The 20,747-nt window shown below is 38.5% G+C and overlaps 1 protein-coding gene across 1 annotated transcript in view; it reads left to right on the forward strand.

The window, feature by feature from the left end:
• The window catches only part of LOC136864688 (E3 ubiquitin-protein ligase ZNRF1), a 405,587-nt gene that overhangs the window by 374,941 nt on the left and 9,899 nt on the right, over window positions 1–20,747 (forward strand). Inside the window, exon 3 of the mRNA XM_067142001.2 lies at window positions 15,707–15,812. Coding sequence (XP_066998102.1) covers window positions 15,707–15,812 — 106 coding nt within the window. The remainder of the gene's footprint in view (window positions 1–15,706; window positions 15,813–20,747) is intronic.

Consider the following 20,747-nt stretch of genomic DNA (forward strand, 5'->3'; position numbering starts at 1 on the left):
AGGAATTTTCACTGTAATGGTAGACCCGCTAGCATACCATCAGTCACATTCAGGTTGGGGAGCTTTCATTATAATGGTAGACACGCACACTCCACCTGCCTTTTTACATCCTCAAAAAGAATGTCTTAGTGGTTTTCCCAACTGAAATTAACATACATTACAATGACGTCAGTAGGAATGGAGCGATAAAAAGCAATGCTTTCATATGAAACATTCGATCAAATGAAAAACCACACATTTTCTCACTAACAGTCCAAACAGTCCAAAGTTCCAAAGCTGGAATGACCAGGCCGCAGGCTGCCGTGAGCCGTGAACACTCCCTATTCTGCAGGGAGGGGGTCGAATAGTGGCGACTCCCAGGGCAAAAACTATGCCCTTTTACTAATCTGTTTCCTAGGAATACCCCGATGAGTCTGAAAGTATCAATTCACTACACTGGCAGCGGAAAAATCTATCTGACTTGGAGGCAAATTTTTCCTTCAAGCCAGAGGAGAAACCCCCTCTTCACTGCTAATTTGGAATAAAATGAATGTAGAATTTAATAAAAATGAAAAGGAAGAAGCTTTTCATAAGAAACGGCTCTTTTCAGGGTTGAATTTTGAGTCATTTAGTGAATTGTGGTGCTATAATTTGGAATAGCCCTAATTGTTATTCTAGACCAGGCCATACTACTACTACTCTACTAAGTGAGCCTCTGCCTTAAGTATGCCCACTGCTCATTCAAAACAGCGAGTCAGAGTAGAGATCGAATAGCTGGAATCCTATGATGAACCAGTGTGTTACGTACCAGCTGTATCAGAAAATGTATGAACCAGAGGAATGGCATGCTAAAGAAGAAAGTTTTATAACTCCCCGGCTATTTTCCTTCAATATTCAGTCAGGCTATTATACTCGGTACGCAGCAGTAATCCCATCTATCGGAGTTGAGAGGCAGCATAAGAGACAAAGAACATCACAACAATGATCAATATAATGTTATTGTTCATCAATGTCGTGCGCTTTCGATATTGTAGGCCGTTACATTTAGTTTTCTTCCTACTCTGAAATACCACTCTCATTATAGTCGGTACGTTAAAACTGAATAAAACATAAATGACCGGAAATTGTATTCTCTATAACTTTTGTTATGTAGTACTTTTAGATAGGATCAATAACATAGGTGTTTTAAAATTACATCTTTGGCGCCTTCCCCTAAACTACAATTTCATCCAGGGTGAATAAAATTGTTTATAGCTTAGACTGTAGTTATTCCCCCACTCTATATACCGATTTTCATTAAATTCTGTTAACCCATTTTCTCGTGGCTCGGCGTTGATATGGACTTGGCAACAAAAATACAAATTCATGAATATCTGTGTTATCATAGCCGGTACGGTAAAAATGTATGATATAAATGGTCGGAAATTTAATTTCTTTATAACTCTGGTTATATAGTATTTATCAATACGACCACTAATAATATAAATATTCGAGAATTAAATTGTATGCCTTCCACTAAACTACCATTTTATTCAGCGCCAGTTAAATTATTTATAGTATGAATTGTAGTGGCTTATTCTCCAACTTCGCATACCAATTTTCAATGAGATAGGACCACTAATAATGTAAATATTCAAGAATTAATTTTTAGACCTTCCCCTAAACTACCATTTTACTCAGCGTGAATAAAATTATTTATAGCTTAGATTGTAGCGTCTTGTTCCCCGACTTCGTATACTATTTTTTATTAATATAGGACCACTTATAACATAAATATTTGAAAATTAAGTTTTAGGCCTTCCCGTAAACTACCATTTCACTCAGCGTGAATATAATTATTTATAGCCTAGATTGTAGAGACTTATTCCCCGACTTTGCATACCGATTTTCATTAAGTTCTCTTTAGCCGTTTTCTAGTGATGCGTGTACAAACAGACAAACAGACAGACAGACAGACAGACAGACAGACAGACAGAAATTACGGAAAAGTAAAAAGTGCTTTTCCTTGTTACTGTGGACATGATCGATACAGAAATACCATTATTTTCAAATTCTGAGCAATGTACAGACAAAACTCTTATTTTATATATATAGATTTCATATGAAAGCATTGCTTTTAATCGCGCCTTATACTGACGTCATTGTTATGACCTATGTTCATTTCAGTTGGCAAAACTACTAAGACAGTCTTTCTGAGGATGTAAACAGGCAGGTGGAGTGAGTGTCTGTCATTATAATGAAAACTCCCCAACCTGATTGTGACTGATGGTAGGCAAGGGGGCCTAACCATTACAATGACAATTCCCTAACCCAGTCTTCATATGAGAAAAGACGTTTGGTGACTTCCCCGTCGCGTTTCTAGGGTAACGTTAAGTGCTATCCAATTTAATACAATCTTGCTCACAACGTGTACACTACCTAACCTAGAATTCTGTATACAATGTAGAATTCCGTAGCGAAGCACGGACACATCAGCTAGTATGAAACAAAATTTGAAAATATGATCACTTCGTAAGTGTGATTAAAAACTATTGGTTTTCTGTAGAAACCGATTATAAATTAGTCTCAAATATTTCTTGTCTTTAATTTCCAGTATAGTGATAATTGTTAAAAACGAAAATCTTACATACAGAACTGAATAAATGACTACTCTTTTGAGATAAAAATGTCGTGATGCTTGACTGTCTCTCGTACAAATTTCGTTTTCGTGCATCTTCGCTACGTAGGCGACGGAGGAAAAAGTGTCCATAGCAGATGCACCTTACTCCTCCATGTAACAGAACATTCCTTCAGCGGTCTGTAGTCTTTTCCTGTGAGTCACCTTTTTAACTTTTCTGTTGTCTTCCATCTCTCCGTCTTCTGATTCATCTCAACTTCGTTCTCCTTCACTAGTGCAACTGTTTCTGTATCCAAAAGTTCACACTTTTCATCCTGCCCCATCCATTCTCAGATATTATTACTATTATTATTATTATTATTATTATTATTATTATTATTATTATTATTATTATTACATCGCAATTTGGAACTATCCCTGTGGCAATGGCCACTTGCAGTAGTGTGATAGCTTAATAAGGTAAAGTTAAAACATAATTAAACAACAACAACAACAACAGCAAAAGTACAACAAGCAATTCCATGGAAAGAAAGTATTACGAGAAATACTAATAGTTTAACATACTAGATCCAGCATCATCATATACAAATTCACACACACCTTAAATATATCCAGTGCTTAACATTACGGCTTACAATATAGGTTGAGCTTACTACTAGCTTAACATTACACATGGCAATAAAGTAACAACCTAACTACCCAACAACACCACTACAACAACTCGAGTACAACAAGCAATTCCATGGAAAGAAAATACGACAAGAAATACTACTCGTTTAACATTCTAAATCCAGCATCATAATATACGAATTCACACAAAACTTGAATATTTCCCGTGCTTAACACTACTGCTTACAATACTATAGGTACTATAGTAACATCGTCACAGCCTACAGTTCTCTTCAGTTAGTCCACTACACTATTTCACGATTTTCTCTATATTCCCTGCTTTGTTGAAAGTCGTTTCTGGAATGGTCCAGCAAAATTCTCCAGAAGCGAATGAGGCTTACATGCTCGATAATTCCAAGATTCAGATATCTATCCCACTATGTCCAACATGCCTATTCATTCGTATATCGATCATGTCACACCCTTCCTCCGTGGCTAAGAAAACAGAAGAAAGAAGTTTACGTCTGTTCCTCTTCTTCATTGCTTCCAAAATGTCCCGGTCCATTGGTTGACACACCGAACTCACGTTAGGGGAGAGAAACATGGCTCTTGCATCTTCGTCTCGTAAATGTTCTGGATCAGGATGGGACGAGGCATTGTCAAGAATGAGAAGTGCTTTCTTTGGCAGTTTCTCGATTTTAGAAACTTTTCTACCGAAGAAACAAACTCCTTATAAAACCAGTCCTTAAAAATGGCTCCATTCATTCATGGATTTGACTGATTTCTGTACTAAACAAGCAGATGGACTTATTTTTACGTTTGAAATGCCCGATAATTTTTCGATTTGTTAATGAGCGCTAGTTTGAGCAGATGGCTACCTATTGCGTTGCTGCACGCCAAGGATGTAACTCTGCCGGGCTGAGTGGCTCAGACGGTTGAGGCGCTGGCTTTCTGACCCGAACTGGGCAGGTTCGATCCTGGATCAGTCCGGTAGTATTTGAAGGTGCTCAAATACGACAGTCTCGTGTTGGTAGATTTACTGCCACGTAAAAGAACTCCTGTGGGGCAAAATTCTGGCACCTCGGCGTCTCCGAAAACCGAAATAGTAGTTAGTGGGACGTAAAGCCAATAACGTGAGAATGTAACTCTCCCTACTTCTTGTGTAGTCTGAGGACAGTTCTTCCTTGGATGCAAGCGTTTTCGAAGGCAGCATTCACAAACTCAGACCAGACTTATATGACAGTTGTAAATTTGATCCCCATGTACACCCCTCTTTTTAAAATTAGTCTTTGCAAATTTTCCTTGAATTTATTAACATTTTCCAAGTCACCAGAGAGTTTTTCGCCACAAACGTTTAACTGTCTGCTGCCGTAGGGCTTCTTCCACATGTCGAGCCAGCCGACGCTAGCAGTAAATCTAGGCTCCTCTTTTAAACTTTCTTGGCTACGGAATATCCTGTAGTTTTGACAATTATGTGCATAGAAATTCCTCATAGAATTTTAGGACTTCCTCTTGAAAAATAGGCCCTTAAATGGGTGATCCCTTTCCCTTTGCTGCCTAAACCACAAATAAAGCGCCTCACTCACTTATACTCGCCACCTGTCATATTTCTCATTTCATTTAAACTACCAGTACATGTTCTTTTCACACACCAAGACTCGATTCGGACCTCTCTTCTTTTTCTACCCTGTTATAGTAGTTGGTGCAAAATCTAAATCCATGGCAGTTTTATTAACACTTCCCCATTTGTCCAGTCTTTGTAGGGCATCCAATTTCATTTCCATTGTCACCTTAATTTGTTGCCTCTTGTCCTCTTTGACATTTTCAGTTGCCTAGACAACACTACACTTGTAAGAAACTGTACCGCCAATGAACTCAAAGTTTAGTTTACAATAGGGCACAGTCTTCAGTCAAGTCTGCTAACGGCTAGCAAGAATAGAAGGGAATGTTGACTGACAGGGGGTTTACCTACTTTTCACTAGCAATCTCTGTAGAAGGATATGGGATTGATTGGAATTTCCACGGAAAAAAAACCAGGACCTGTTAACAATTTCGTTAGACAGTTCCATGAATTAGTGTCACAAAGGGAAAGTGCTACAAACTGAATACCGTAACAAATCTCTGAATAGAACACGAAAACATGCCGATATTCAGATGCATAAGTATGTGCAGTTTTTTCCGGTACAATTTGCGTTACGTCGCACCGACACAGATTGGTCTTATGGTGTTGATGGGAGAGGAAAGGCCTAGGACTGGGAAGGAAGCGGCCGTGGCCTTAACTAAGGTACAGCCCCAGCATTTGCCTGGTATGAAAATGGGAAACCACCAAAAACCATCTTCAGGGCTGCTGACAGTGGGGGTTCGAACCCACTATCTATCGGATGCAAGCATACAGCTGGGCGCCCCTAACCGCAGCTCGTCCGGTATGTACAGTATTGCAGTTACTGTACAGTAATACACCACACTAATTAGAATATACCTATACTGTTTAGCACTGTTCAAGCGATGTTAGAAATTACGGTATTACAGTCTCTCTATTAATAAACCACATTATTCAAAGATAATGTTGTGCTTGACCAGCGAAAATCATTTAGCGATTAGAAGAAAAATAAATAGTGCTCGTCAACTTGTCGAATTATGAGGAGTCGAGTTAACTGGATTCTACTGCATAACATTTTACTGTTTCTTTGAAATTTTGCTTTCATATGATGCTTTCTTTACAAAAATCATTCTGGGTTATTTCCTTACTGCAATATCGACGCTGCGCCTGGGGAAACCGCTTTGTGATAATATTGTGGTTGAAATACTGACCCGCAGCACATAAATCATCAATAGTGAGAATTATTTGACATTACTTGCACATTGAACCGTAAATGAGACAACCTCACTGACCAAAGCTCTGAACTGAAATATTTCACATGGCAGTTTTCTGCAGGCACGACGACGATACAGTTGTGCCCACTTCGCAGTGCGGGAATATTTGTCATTGAACTTTCTGGCTTTTTCTTTTTTGTTGATAATTCCCCATGTGTGACTGTAAATTTTTATGTAAGCGTGCGTTTGTAAGTTAAGAAGACTGCTGGTGAATGAGAAAATATTTGGATGGCTATGATCGAAGGAAGAGTTTAACCTGAAATGAAATGGAAGGATTCAGCTGCAATTGCAGTTTCTCGAAGCTCGCCGAAGTTGTGGAGACACCATATTAATGGTGGAAACTTAGCATAAGGTATCGAAAATGTCATCATCATCATCATCTGTTTACCCTCCAGGTTCGGTTTTTCCCTCAGACTTAGCGAGGGATCCCACCTCTACCGCCTCAAGGGCAGTGTCTTGGAGCTTCAGACTCTTGGTCGGGGGATACAACTGGGGAGTATGACCAGTACCTCGCCCAGGCGGCCTCACCTGCTATGCTGAACAGGGGCCTTGTGGAGGGATGGGAAGATTGGAAAGGATAGGCAAGGAAGAGGGAAGGAAGCGGCCGTGGCCTTAAGTTAGGTACCATCCCGGCATTCGCCTGGAGGGGAAGTGGGAAACCACGGAAAACCACTTCCAGGGTGGCTGAGGTGGGAATCGAACCCACCTCTACTCAGTTGACCTCCCGAGGCTGAGTGGACCCCGTTCCAGCCCTCGTACCACTTTTCAAATTTCGTGGCAGAGCCGGGAATCGAACCCGGGCCTCCGGGGGTGGCAGCTAATCACACTAACCACTACACCACAGAAGCGGACTATCGAAAATGTAATCACAGTAATCGGCGATATTGTCTTCTTGAGGTTTGTTGGCCACAAAATAGTCTACAAAGTCCTCTTTCTCCCTTTTAGGTAAGAACAGTAGACGAAAGAAATGCCTTAAGTATTTCCCATATTCATTGTTTTATCAAACACAATTCAACAACCTTACGATATCAACTCCGGCAAAGGTGAGTACACCCACGAATACTTTAATTCGGGAAAGCATCCGTTATACTTTTATGAATGCGCATTTCAAAATCACATAACCACAACTCTCGGCACAAAATTAGGTCCTTCAGAGCTGCACATTTCTTTAACCCACGAGTGGTCGCTCTATGAGATTTTCTCTCACATTATTTTTTATTGTAATATTACTTCACAGTGATGAAAGGGAGGTGACTGGTCCCTCTTCTAGCTGAGTTTATAACTGTCGTGAATATAGAGCGATGCACATTTGAAGGGTAGGCACCCCCTCCCCTAGTCAGAGGAAACGTTCCTATATGTCCGTATGCGCTGCGTGAGAGTTTCTCGACTAATGACGTTGGTGTTATTTTGAAGTGGAGCGGGAAACTTACTTCTGCTGTACGCGTTAGTATTTGTATTATTAGCACTTCTTGTTTTTGAAAATGTTATTGTGTTCAGAAACCTTGCTTTGAATGTAAATATTACTAGATTTAATGCATGTGTGAGATTTTATTTTTTACAACTTCAGGACGGAAGTTATTTTTATGTACATTCCATATGTTATTTTAACCGTCTACTGCATGAATTATTTTTCGTTTCCGTTTGGTGAAGAAAATTTCAAGCTTTAATGTTCAACATACGCTCAGTGTTTTAGATGTATCAGCACTTCTTAACTGGGCCTAATAGCTTAACACTCGTATGTGATGCGGATTGCCATATTGGAATATATATACGTTTTTTCACGATTTTACGCTAAGCTTTTAACTTTCCAAGACCGAACATTACTGCCTACTGGCCATGGGTACGTATTGCAAGGCGCAAGTATACTTGCACGACCGTAGGTGGTTGGTACGCGTGGATGTTGACGGGGTGGAAGGCGTACCTTTCGTTGTAGGGCTGTTTTGTCTAAAGTTATGTAAAAAAAAACACGGCATCACTGGAATATATGTTTAATTGATTGTACAGTTGAAGGTGTGACGTAAAACTACCTCTGCCTACAATATTTATCCATGTATACAGGTGAAAAGTTATTTGTTGCCTAATGGCAACAGTATGCAGTAGAGGGTTAAGTAGTAATTTGTGTCTTTAATAAACAGCTAATCATGCCCAGCTCCATGGATAAAAGGTTAGAGTGCTGGCCTTTGGTCACAGAAGTCCCGGGTTTGATTCCTGGTGGGGTCGGGAATTTTAACCTTAATTGGTTAATTTCGTTGACACGGGGGCTGGGTGTATGTGTCGTCTTCATCATCATTTCGTCCTCATCATGACGCGCAGGTCGCCTACGGGTGTCAAATAAAAAGACCTACATCTGACGAGCCGAACTTTTCCTCGGACACTTCCGGTGCTAAAAGTCATACGCCATCTCTCTCTCTCATAGCTAATCATTTCATTTTTATCTAAAATATATAAGGTAAAACTTACGTTTCATTTCAGTAGTATATTTCAACCTTACGCCCCACAAAACTGTGAAAAATGTCATATTTATTTTAATGTGAGAGAAAGTCTCACGCGGGACCACTCACGTTACATTTCGGCTAGCGACCACTCGCGGGTTAAGATTTTTAAACGCATCTGGTAAACGAGCGTAAACTACAGGAACATGCTGGCTATTTTTATAGTCACTTAGGCTACTGTAAACAACTGTTAACAGAAAACTGTACCTTTCTGTGAAGTGCCATCAACATACATTTTCTCACAGTCACACCAAAATTCTAAGATGGTTAGACAAGGAAACAATGTGTTGTTGCTCATTCTGTCATTGATTAATAGAAACTCCTCACTGTCACTCGTCTTCAGAGGTAATACATTAATAGCATTGTTGACATCAGCAACAGACATAGAAGCTGTTACGACCTAAAAAAAAATTGTTAGTTTCGTGGTTTAAATCACTTCTTTATACACTTTACTGTGGCAACTATAGCTCACACAGCACCGTCAAAACCGTCCACATTTTTCTTTGTCTTATAGGTAGAAATTGTACCTGTCCACAAGCAACTGATTGTCACTTTGGCTGACCATTTCATAACACTCAAAGTCCTCCATTTAAGGATGGCTCATGCACAGTCATCACAGTAAACTACAGTAGCTGTAACGTACCCGCAGAATTATTGTGCTTGATTACTGAGTCGTAATACCAACACACCGATAGTAGCCAACAGTGTCCTCTGGCGGAGTTAACACTGTAACAGTTAAGATCATGTGGCGAAGTTAACACTGTAACAGTTGAGATCCTGTGGTAGAGTTAACACAACCTTTGGATGAATTTACTGTGATGGTAGCGGAGATGGGCAACTCCCGCAGAGATTGATTTGACTATGCTTAACCAACCATCTTGTTTTGATACCTACTTTAGGAATGGCCTAGGCTTGTATGTAATGTTTGCAGGGAGGGCGTGATGACTGAATGTTATCATCGCTAGCTGAAGCCGTAGTTTGAATTTTGCTTACGTGTGTGAACTATTTGAAATGAGAAGTAATGCTTGTTGTTTTACGTGATTGTCGATATCACGATCATAGTGACATGACCTCCAGTTTTACAAGGAAGATAAACCACAGGGATTTGACATTTCATACCAAAAATCCCACGTTTATTGGCTGGTTTAAGCTACCTCGGTGAGAAGCCAGTGAAAATGCAACTCGGCTATCATATTCCCCACTCACCGGGTGATTTAGATACCAGGGGTCGCAGTTAATGGTCAGCACTGAGGCATTTGGTTCACACGATCCTGGGTTTGATTCCTGGCTGGGTCAGAGATATCAGCCCATCCCATTAATTCATCTGACTTGGGGACTAGTTTTTTATCTTTACTCCAGTTTCACATGTTTGATATACACACATCACTACACACCACTCTACCAACAACAACAGAAACTTGCAATAGTAAATAGATCCCTCCACTTGAGGCTGACATCAGGAAGGGCATCCGGCCATAAAACAGGGTCAAATCCACATGTGCCCCATTATATGTGGGAAGGGGAGATCCATGGATAATGATCAATTTATTATTAGTCGTTTTAAACTGCAAACTTGCTTGCTTTATCCATATGTGATGCAACAATTGTTCTGTCTTTCTTCGTTGTGCCCAACTAAGGAGCGCGATTGAACTTAATTAGCTGATGTCATTGCCTTTTTCTTCTCCCAAAATCTCTTCATCTTCTTGCTGTGGCTTTTCATGCGATCTTCCGACCAGGTTTTAGTGGTGGTAGTGCTTGGATGATGTTTAAAGCAGTGATTGTTGACTAATTTTCTGAACTTTGATCTGTCTAACACAATGTCATCTGTGATGCCTATTTCCTGAAGATCTTTTCCAACTTCGAGCAGCCAATTATTTTTTACCTTCATTGATAGGGCAAGGTTCAGAATTCTTTTGATCAATCTCTGATTACTCATTCTGAGAATATGTCCGTACAATTTCAAACGTCCTTTCCTAAATGTGTTTAAGATTTTCTGAGTGTTGGTACAGGTCATAAGATTTCCTTATCATTCAGATTCCCCTTGAGCAGACTGGTCAAAAAATTTTCCTTTTTCTACATCTTTAATCACTGATCTTCCCCCAATGATCAGTGTTTCAGGTGCATATAGTTCTGTAGGCTTGATTAGTATTATAATGTCTTAATTTTGCATTTCGGGATATAGACTTTTTAAAATCATACCGGTATCTGCTTCAAGTGGGTATGTAAGCTCTTTGTAGTATGGATGATAATAATAATAATAATAATAATAATAATAATAATAATAATAATAATAATAATAATATTTGCTTTACGTCCCGCTAACTACTTTTACGGTCTTCGGAGACGCCGAGGTGCCGGAATTTAGTCCCGCAGGAGTTCTTTTACGTGCCAGTAAATCTACCGACACGAGGCTGTCGTATTTGAGCACCTTCAAATACCACCGGACTGAGCCAGGATCGAACCTGCCAAGTTGGGGTCAGAAGGCCAGCGCTGTAGTATAAAGACCTGTTCTTTGTTTGTTTCATGATTCAGTCCTGAAGGTTGGATGACTTCTCCTAGGTATTTGAATTTAGACACTTGGGATATTTTGCCACATTGGGTTTTCATTGGTTGTCCATCTAGGTACCAAAGAGTTCCTTCCATGTAGTGAGTTTTCTGATACGATATCTGGAGTCCCGTTCTAGATGCAATTACTTCCTGTCTGTTTTTGGACAACACTGCTAAGTCATCAGCGAAGGCCAAACACTGTAAATTAATTTTGTTTTCACGTAATCTACCAAGGGTTGTTACTTTAACATGTCCTAATCACTTTTTACAAAACAAGATTAAACAATAAAGGGAACAACCCATCTCTTTGTCGGATGCCTGTTTTAACATTAAATGGTTCAGATAATTCCCCTAAGAATTTAACCTTGGAAGTGGTGCCTGTTAGTGTTTGCATGATTAATTCTTTTGTTTTCCCTGTCTACTTTGAATTCTTCCAGTATACAAGAAAGTGTTGGTCTTTCTATAGAGTCATATGCCTTTTTGAAGTCCACAAAAGTAATCACCATTTGCCTGCATTTACAAACTTGTAGGACGGTCTTGAGGTTAAGAATCTCTTCTGCACACGACCTTCCTTTCCTGAACCCTGCCTAATATTCTGCAATTAAATGATCTGTTTGCATTTCAAGTCTCTTGAGAAGGAGTTTTGAAAGAATTTTGTAGGTGACTGCTAGTATGGAAATACCTCTGTAGTTATTTATATCAGTTTTATCCTCTTTCTTATGTAATGGGTGAATTATTGCACACTTCCAGTCTTGAGGAATTGTTTCAATGGTCCAGATATTTGATAGAATTTTATGGATTTTCTGAGCGAGATTTTTGCCACCTAGTTTCCACATTTCGGCAGTTATACCACCTTCCCCTGGAGCTTTGTTGTTTTTTTACTCTTGTATTATTTGTTCAACTTCTTCGATTGTTGGAGGCTAGGAATCTGGATTTGGTTCTGCTGTTTCAAAAGTGAGTTGGTCAGTAGGAGGTTCACAGTTTAGAAGGTCTTTGAAATGATGTGCCAAAAGTTTGAGTTTTCTTCATCATTTGTTTCTAAAGTCCCATCCAGTCATTTAAAACATAGAGTGGATGCCCTATAACTCATCAGTTCTTCTGTGAAGGTTCTGTAAAAGTTTCTAGTATTGTTTTTCCTGAACTCTTGTTCGATATCTGCCAGTCTGATCTGACCATAGTAATCATTGCACTCTTGCTCCATTGCTATTTAAAGAGAGATGCTTTCAAACAACTATAAAGTATAATGCAGATATGGGATGAACCTATTTTGCCTACGATTTGTCTATTTAGTTCAGTTATAACTTCTGATGTGGCCTCAAAAATTTGGACCTGTGTTTTCACCTTCAAATGAACTACTTTTGTTTTCATGTTTCATGTTTCAGGGGGAATACTAGTGTGAAGCTATGCCAGGCGTTTGCTGCGGGCTACCCCCTCCCGGGTAGCGCTGCCCGGGGAACACTGAGAACACTTTGGTAGATTCTGAAATTGTCAGAATTTTGTTCACTAGAGTAGATGTATCAGTTATCTATTTGATCAAAGTACCGGTACTATGGAATTATACAAAATATCATACAATGTGAGTGATTTCTAGCAATTGGATTCGAATGGCAACAAAGTCCTCTTTTAAAATGTTATACTTGGAATCAAAATGTAAAATCGCATTATTCATTTTGATCTTTTCACTAGAAAATTACGTAATCAGGGAACAATTGGATTTTATTCATAGTGGAATTTCACTAGTGATGACATCTTACTGAATAGAAAACAAACCTCCCCTGCCAACATCTGGTAACATCTATTTTCCTATCTTTGGACTTGATAATTAACAGAAGGTTGAAGAGCTCCTGGTGCAATTGATGATTAGAAAACATCATCAAAAGCAAGTAGTTTTGCACAGAATTAACCTTCCTACTGTTGTGCAGTTGACTCATTTCTGCACCGCCACAACCCTATTTACAGTGTCCATTTCACTTGGCAGATCTCCGCCATTTCTCTCACTTTCCTTGACGTTGACCTCCACCTCCAGGTTGGGAGAACAATAACCTCTGTACACATCAAACTCACCAACCATCAGCAATATTTTTGCTACAACAGTTTTCAGTCATATCACAGAAATGATATCTACCATTCAACCTTGCCATCTGGAACAAGCTGGTGTTTTTTGTTTTGTTTTTTGCTAGTTGTTTAATGTCACACATCAAAGGTTTTCAGTGACAGAAGGATTGAAAGGGGCTAGGATTGGGAAGGTAGTAGCTGTGGCCTTAATTAAGGTCCAGTCCCAGCATTTGCCTGGTGTGAAAATTGAAAACCACGGAGAACCATCTTCAGGACTGCCAACGGTGGGATTCGAGCCCACTATCTCCTGAATGCATGCTCACAGATGTGCGACCTTAATGGCCAACTCACTCTGTACAAGCTGGTCTGTTCAATCCCTAATACCCATGCCTCATACAATGACAATCTCAGGAAAGCATTGATCGCTAGGAGTTACCTCATCCAGTTGGTTGACTGCTAGACCTCCTTAGCCATGAACAATCCCCCCTACACTCCCTAAGTAACCTAACCCAGTATCAGTCACTTAGCAGATTACCTTCTTGGAAGTATTCCTATATATTAAACGTGACCAGTCATTCCATACATTTACATATGTGGGATGTGAGAGACACTGGACGATAGTTGTCAGTGAGTGATTTGTCCCCTTTCTTGAAAATTGGAACTACATCTAACTAACTATATGTGTGGATCTGTCATGTACACTTTTGTTCCAGTTGATATTTCATGGAGAAGACTTGCTGGGCATAAATTTCATTATCTCTCTCTCTCTCTCTCTCTCTCTCTCTCTCTCTCTCACTGGTCCCTTGATAATAATGGCAAGATATCTAGGTAGCACTGCATGTATGCTGTTATCATGAGGTGCAGGACATTTGTGATTCAACATAAAGTTTGACCTAGTTTTCTGAGTGTTTCCCAAAAGAACACTTTCCACAACTTCATAAGGCAGCCATAGAAGTGTTATGTTTGTTTGGTTTCACTTACATGTGCTAAGAGTCAGTAACAAAAATTAACAAGATATGTTTGAGAGATTGAAAATAAAAGGTACAGAAGTAATTAAGTTTGTATGTAGCAGGTCAATAGTGCTGAACGTTGAGATGATAGTTGAAAAGATGAAAATGAAAACCTACAACCTGTTTTCCAGTCAATGACCGGGTCAGGGATGTAATGAATGATGCAGATATAGGCTATTAGTACGATGGGGTCGCCACTCCCAAAGTGATTTTTATTAATGAGCAATAAGATGCTATGAAATGAGAATGGAGAGTGTTGCTGGAATGAAAGATGACAGGGAAAACCAGAGTACCTGGAGAAAAACCTGTTCCGCCTCCGCTTTGTCCAGCACAAATCTCACGTGGAGTGACCGGGATTTGAACCACGGTATCCAGTGGTGAGAGGCCGACGCGCTGCCATCTGAGCCACGGAGGCTCCTTAGTTGAACAAATATCCAGACATTTTAAAGTATGATGCTATGGGTTTTTTTTTTTTTTTCATTTACTTGATGCCATTGTTTTATGGATTTCTATGATAATTACTGTACCATTTTATTATTATTTCTTAATCATTGCTGAGGATTAATTTGTAAGCTATGTTTTTTCATTATTTTTGTATTGTGCAGAGAAGTCCCTTGATACTATTTAGTGTAATATGATTATTTTTGTTTCTTTTATCACATGTCTTGAGTAGAATAAGGTAGTAGCGTACACAATTTTACAATGTCCATAAAACTCCCCAAAACTTCAATTGCCCATCCTTTGAAATCAAAACCGCATTGTCTGTCTATCGTACCGTATATACTGTGAAGGATAATTATTGAAACAGATAATCTAGTACTAGATCAGCATACAATATTCCCAGTGTAGAGAGTGTGCAAATAACTATCCAAATCTGTTCTGGAATGGTTTTGAGAAATCATTTTGGTTAATTCTGGAATTAAAACAGTACTAGATGCAGGCTTTAGATTGAAAGAGTTGAGATAAAGCTAAATTTTTCCAGTGAGTCATCATCATCATCATTTCCCCTTATCCAGCTCTTGCCAGGTTGGGGTATTTATGACACTTCCCCATCTTCCTCTTTTCTTCCACTATTCCTCTTCCATGATCTTGTCCCAGTCTAAATTTTGTCTCCTTATGCCGCTCTTTACTGATTCAATCCACCTTGTTCTAGGTCTTCCTCTTGCTCCCTTGCCCTTGCACTTTCCCTCCAGTATCTGTTTTGGAATCCTATTCTCCTCCATCCTCGTTGCATGTCCAAACTACCTTAGTTTATTCTTTTCAACTCTCTCACTTAGCTTTCCTATCCCTGCTTTCTTCCTAACATCTTTATTTCTCACTCTATCTTTCTTTGTCTATCCTATCATACTGGCTTGAATTCTACTCTCTTGCCTGCTCGTCAAAGTCCAAGTCTCAGCTGCATAAGTCAGTATGGGTACATAGTACATTTTCTACAGAAACATAAATAAACTGTATTTTATTTAATGTTTATTACTGTGGAGTATGTGAAACTGAATTAATGCTTGGATCAAATCATGTTGCAGAGGATGTACTAGGTGACGACAAAGGTGAATGTGTAATATGCCTCGAGGAACTCCAAAAGGGCAATATTATTGCAAGGTTGCCATGCTTGTGCATCTACCACAAAAGGTAAGTAATTTCTGATATATACTAATTTGTAATTTGCTTAATATCGTGATACAGTGGAACCCCAATTATCCAAACTATGGTTAATTGAGGCACCCTATTATGCAAGCCAAATCTGTAAATCTAAACTATATTATTGCGGCAAAGAAACTAGGTACCGCTATGAAACAAACAACTGTAAAGAACTTTTAACTCAAAATTTAAAGTATAAAATGTTACAAAGGTTACTTCTTCTTGTTACCTTCTTTAAAATTTTTATTTACGTTGCACTGTCACAGATAGGTTTTTTGGAGATGATGGGATAGGAAAGGGCTAGGAACGGGAAGGAAGCGACCGTGGCCTTGATGAAGTGTTACCTTCCTCATTTTATTGTAAGTCGAATATTCATAGGCCTACTGTAAGAGAAGTAATTCATACATTACTAAAATATAAAAATACGCTACACAATTACATTAATTTTATTACAGTATTTAAATCTGTTGTTCGTACTACCTACTACTGTACTGCAGGCATATCAAATACATGGACCACAATCTGAATTCTGCCTCCACGCTTGTGAAATATTACTCCCGCCCCACTTTTGAATGCAATAAATAATTATACTTTTATTATAGATAAAATATAAAATAAATGTTGCTTGGATTATCAATTTCCGATCAGCCAGGATGACAAGGAAACTCTTAAAATACTCTCACCTATTATACGATTCTGAGAATAACATAAGATGGTATTTATATATTTGTCAATGACAAAGTACTGTAAATGTTAATGCAATGAAAGCTTTTAAAGGTTGGTCTGGGACTTGTTTCCCTCAACCTCTCGTCACTTTGCACCTGCTGCTTACAATAGGTCCCATGGTGAGTCACCACATACTATAATCCTCTGTCATTGCTCAGCCAGTGTCAGTGGAGTGTCACTAAGGAACATCTCTCCCTTTCCCAATTTGTACTGATTAGGCTAACATTCACAGTTACAGCTGTTGGAGTGTATAATATTGTGTGTATGCAACTTAGGTGGTTAGTTTATTTTTTATTTTTTAATAATTTATTGATTTATTTATTATCACCTTGCTTTCTATGGCATGGCTCAGGCTACAGAGCTTGCTATTATGCCCAACCATAATACACTGTTTATTTTATGTTAAATTCTACAGCATACTGAAATTGTGTAACTTAGACTAACTGGAAAAGCTTATCATCTACTTCCTACAGTTAATATATACATGAAGAAAGCAAATTATCTTAGGATATGTGCTATAGATTATGTTCTTATATATAGGTAATATTTAAACACCTTTTTCCGAACAGCTGAGTACTAGGAATGTGTCTAATTTCAGCTGACAGGGAATTCCACAGGCAGTTAGTAGCCGGGATGAATGAATCACTGTAACTAGGAGTGTGATGGGCAGGAAAACTTAGCAGGGAGCTAGTTAATGACCTTGTTTGGTGATTATTTCTGGATGATAGGTACTGAAAGTCAGCTCTCAAGTAACCCAGGGTTTTACTCCATAGAACACTATGAATAACTGACACAGAGTGCAGATTTCGTCTCTTTTCTAAATATAAATATAAATAGGTAGAGTGAGAGATGGCAATGTCTTGATTTATTGAAGGTAAAGCAGATACATGTGTTGTATGGGTGCTGTAATTTGGTACAATGTGTGCTGTTTAAACTGTTGTATATAACATCTGCGTCGTCAAAAATGGGTAGAATTAGACTTTGTATGAGTAATTTCTTTGTTTTAAGTGGGAGAAGATCTCTTAGCCTTTTAAGTGAGTTTTGTGTGTAGAAAGTTCACTGGCAGATTTTTGTTGCATGTTCAAACCAAGTTAGATTTTTATAGTGATTAGGCCAAGGTTCTTAATGGAGTCTTTCAGAGAGATTTATGTTCCCTGGAACATAATTGTAGGAATGTTTACAATAATTATCGTTGATGCTTTATTTTGAGTGCGTTTTCAAAACGACGGTGTTGTTCTCCAAAATTTCAAATAGTAAGAAGCGAACAGTTGCAAGTGACCACTGCATAGTCCACAAAAGATAGGAATTAGCTTATATCTGCTGTGAAATTACGTGCTTGATTTGAAGCCAAAGTATAAGTGCCCCAAAGCAATATGACTTGAGATGTCAGAATGAAACCCATTGCCAACAATATGATTAGTACCAAAACAAATCAAGGGAGTTATCCTTACAGGACTTCAAGGTTGCACTTGGTAAGCAACAGTCTCTGTTCAAGAATTTAATAGGAAACAGTGAAGCTGCTGTTAAAGCAAGCTATGTGATAGCAGTACTGACAGCAAAAAATTCCAGATGTTGTAGTAACAGTGAATTTGTAAAGCAGTGTCTTGTGAAAACTGCCATAAGTGTGTCCCAATAAAGTCCAAACTTTCAGAAACATTTCCGTGTCACAAAATACAATTGCTGAGAGTTGGTTACATTGCGTGTAATCTAATTGAACAATTATGGGCCAAAGCCAAAAGTTTCATAGCCTCTTTTCTATTGCACTTCATGACAGTACAGATGTTAGTGACAAGGCATATGTATCCGTTTTCATCTGTGCCTGCAATAAAGACTTAAATATAATTGGGGAGTTATTGAGCATAATTTTGCTTCAAGATGCAACCAGTAATGATACCTTTGTAGTAGTGTATCATCTCTAACAGGGTTTAATCTTCCCTTATCAAAACTAGTATGTGTAGCAACAGATGGAGCTCCTTTCATGATGGGGAAGCTAAGCTGCTAGCCAAACAAACATAAGTCTCTCACGATAGTAAGTTATATCACATTCAGCGTATTATTCATCAGGAAGTACTTTGCTCAGAAACTACAAAAATGTACTGCATTTACAATCTATTGAAAAGTGGTAAATATTATTTGTTCCTGGGCCCTGAATTAAAATCTGTTTTCTTCTTTGTTTAAGGACATAGGAAGTGAACTTAAGGGCTTTTCATACTATGGAGAAGTTTGTTGGCTTTCTTGTTTTAATGTTCTGAAACACTTTTGATTTCTTCATGAGGAGAGTAGAGTATTTCTGGAAATTAAAGGCAAGTCGGCCAATCAACTATGTGACGATAATTGACTTCAGGATTTGGCATTATGGTAGAGATTACGGGACATTCATGTTACTTAAATTTAAAGTTACAAGATAAAGATCAGGTAGTAGTTTCAATGCATGACCATATCAAGGCTTTTAAATTAGTGCTTTGAGAAGGGCAACTAAAAAGTGTCATCTTAATTCATTTTCCCACCTACCAGGATTAAAGGTTCCATAGCACTTCTGATTTTAGTTGTTACACTTCTAACATAGATTAATTAATTAATGAGTTAGAAAATAGGTTTGAAGATTTCAAATTGTCTGAAGATGATTTCTCTTTGTTTAGTGATCCATTCTCCTTTGATGTTCAAAAGGCAGATAGCAACATCCAAATGGGAACTTATTGACATCCAGTGTGACATTGTGTTTCAAAACAAGTTGAGTGAAGTTGGGATCCCTAAGTTTTATTCGCATTTGCTAAGCAAGTACTCTGAAATTTGCCAGTTCACAGCAAGAATAGTAGCAATGTTTGGATCTACCTATCTCTGTGCGAACAGTTATTTTCACTTACAAAGTCAAACAAAACTGCTTATAGATAAGCACTGACAGCACGACATTTATCCTCCATCTTGAAAGTGTCATCATCACAAAATTACGTTGCTGACATCAAACCTCTGGTTTCTAAAAGAAAATGTCAATCTCTAGTTATTTTTTAAAACTGTTAGATTCAGTCTGTTGTTTCATTTTCAGGTAGTTCATAAATTTATTACTCAAAATTAATTTCAGCAGTCTGAAGAACCTAACTGTAATAAATTAACTGAGTCGAAACTGAAGAGAGATGGCTTCAGCTATTACAAATCTCTAGTAAACACATTGTACTCAAGATAATTCGTACTTATACAGGGTGAAACACTTAAAATTTGCACCTCAAATATTTCTGAAATTGGAAGAAGTGCTATTGATGTGCTGTTTTCATGAAAATGAAGTGTGACCGAGGGCTCATAATTTTAGCCCATACACAGATTTTTCATAATTATTAGAATGTGTATTACAGTCGAAATCGGTTATAATGACCCCGAAGGGACCGCCCATCAAGGTCGTTATAGCCAATAGTCGCACAAACTGGTTCCTTTTTCCTTCCTAAATATGTCATATCTGCAAGTTGTAGGCTTCACATTTACATGGTTAATTAACAGAATTATGGTAAAACTGCAAAAACATAACTGAAACACATACTGGTTTTTTTTTTTTTTTTCTTTTTTCTATTTGCTTTACGTCGCACCGACACAGATATGTCTTATGGCGACGATGGGATAGGAAAGGCCTAGGAATTGGAAGGAAGCGGCCGTGGCCTTAATTAAGGTACAGCCCCGGCATTTGCCTGGTGTGAAAATGGGAAACCACAGAAAACCATCTTCAGGGCTGCAGACAGTGGGGCTCGAACCCACTATCTCCCGATTACTGGATACTGGCCCCACTTAAGCGACTGCAGCTATCGAGCTCGGTGCATACTGTATTTACAGCACGGTACAGTATTTAGTGGAGTGGGACTGCAGGGAAATTCATTGGCCTTCGCTTGAAGAGTAGGTACATTCATCGGCACATTATTTGTTATTTGCTGCTTAAACCATCTAAGTAAAGATTCTTCAGTGTCTTCAGGCTCAGAAGATCTGGCTCGCTTGATTTTTGAAGATTTTTCTTCAAAAAGAGACTTTTTTTTCCTATCTGTCCTTCCAAATTGTAGAAAACATTCAGTGTGATACACCCAATTCCTTTGCGATGCTGACATTTGTATCCCCATTTTATGATCGCCATATTATGTGACTTTTCTTCATTATTAAACACTTTCATTTTCTTTTGCATCATCTTCACAGCAATTCCTGCCTTGACTATTTAATAGACTGATT

This window comes from Anabrus simplex, chromosome 2 (genome assembly GCF_040414725.1).
Source record: "Anabrus simplex isolate iqAnaSimp1 chromosome 2, ASM4041472v1, whole genome shotgun sequence".
NCBI classification, from domain to species: domain Eukaryota; kingdom Metazoa; phylum Arthropoda; class Insecta; order Orthoptera; family Tettigoniidae; genus Anabrus; species Anabrus simplex.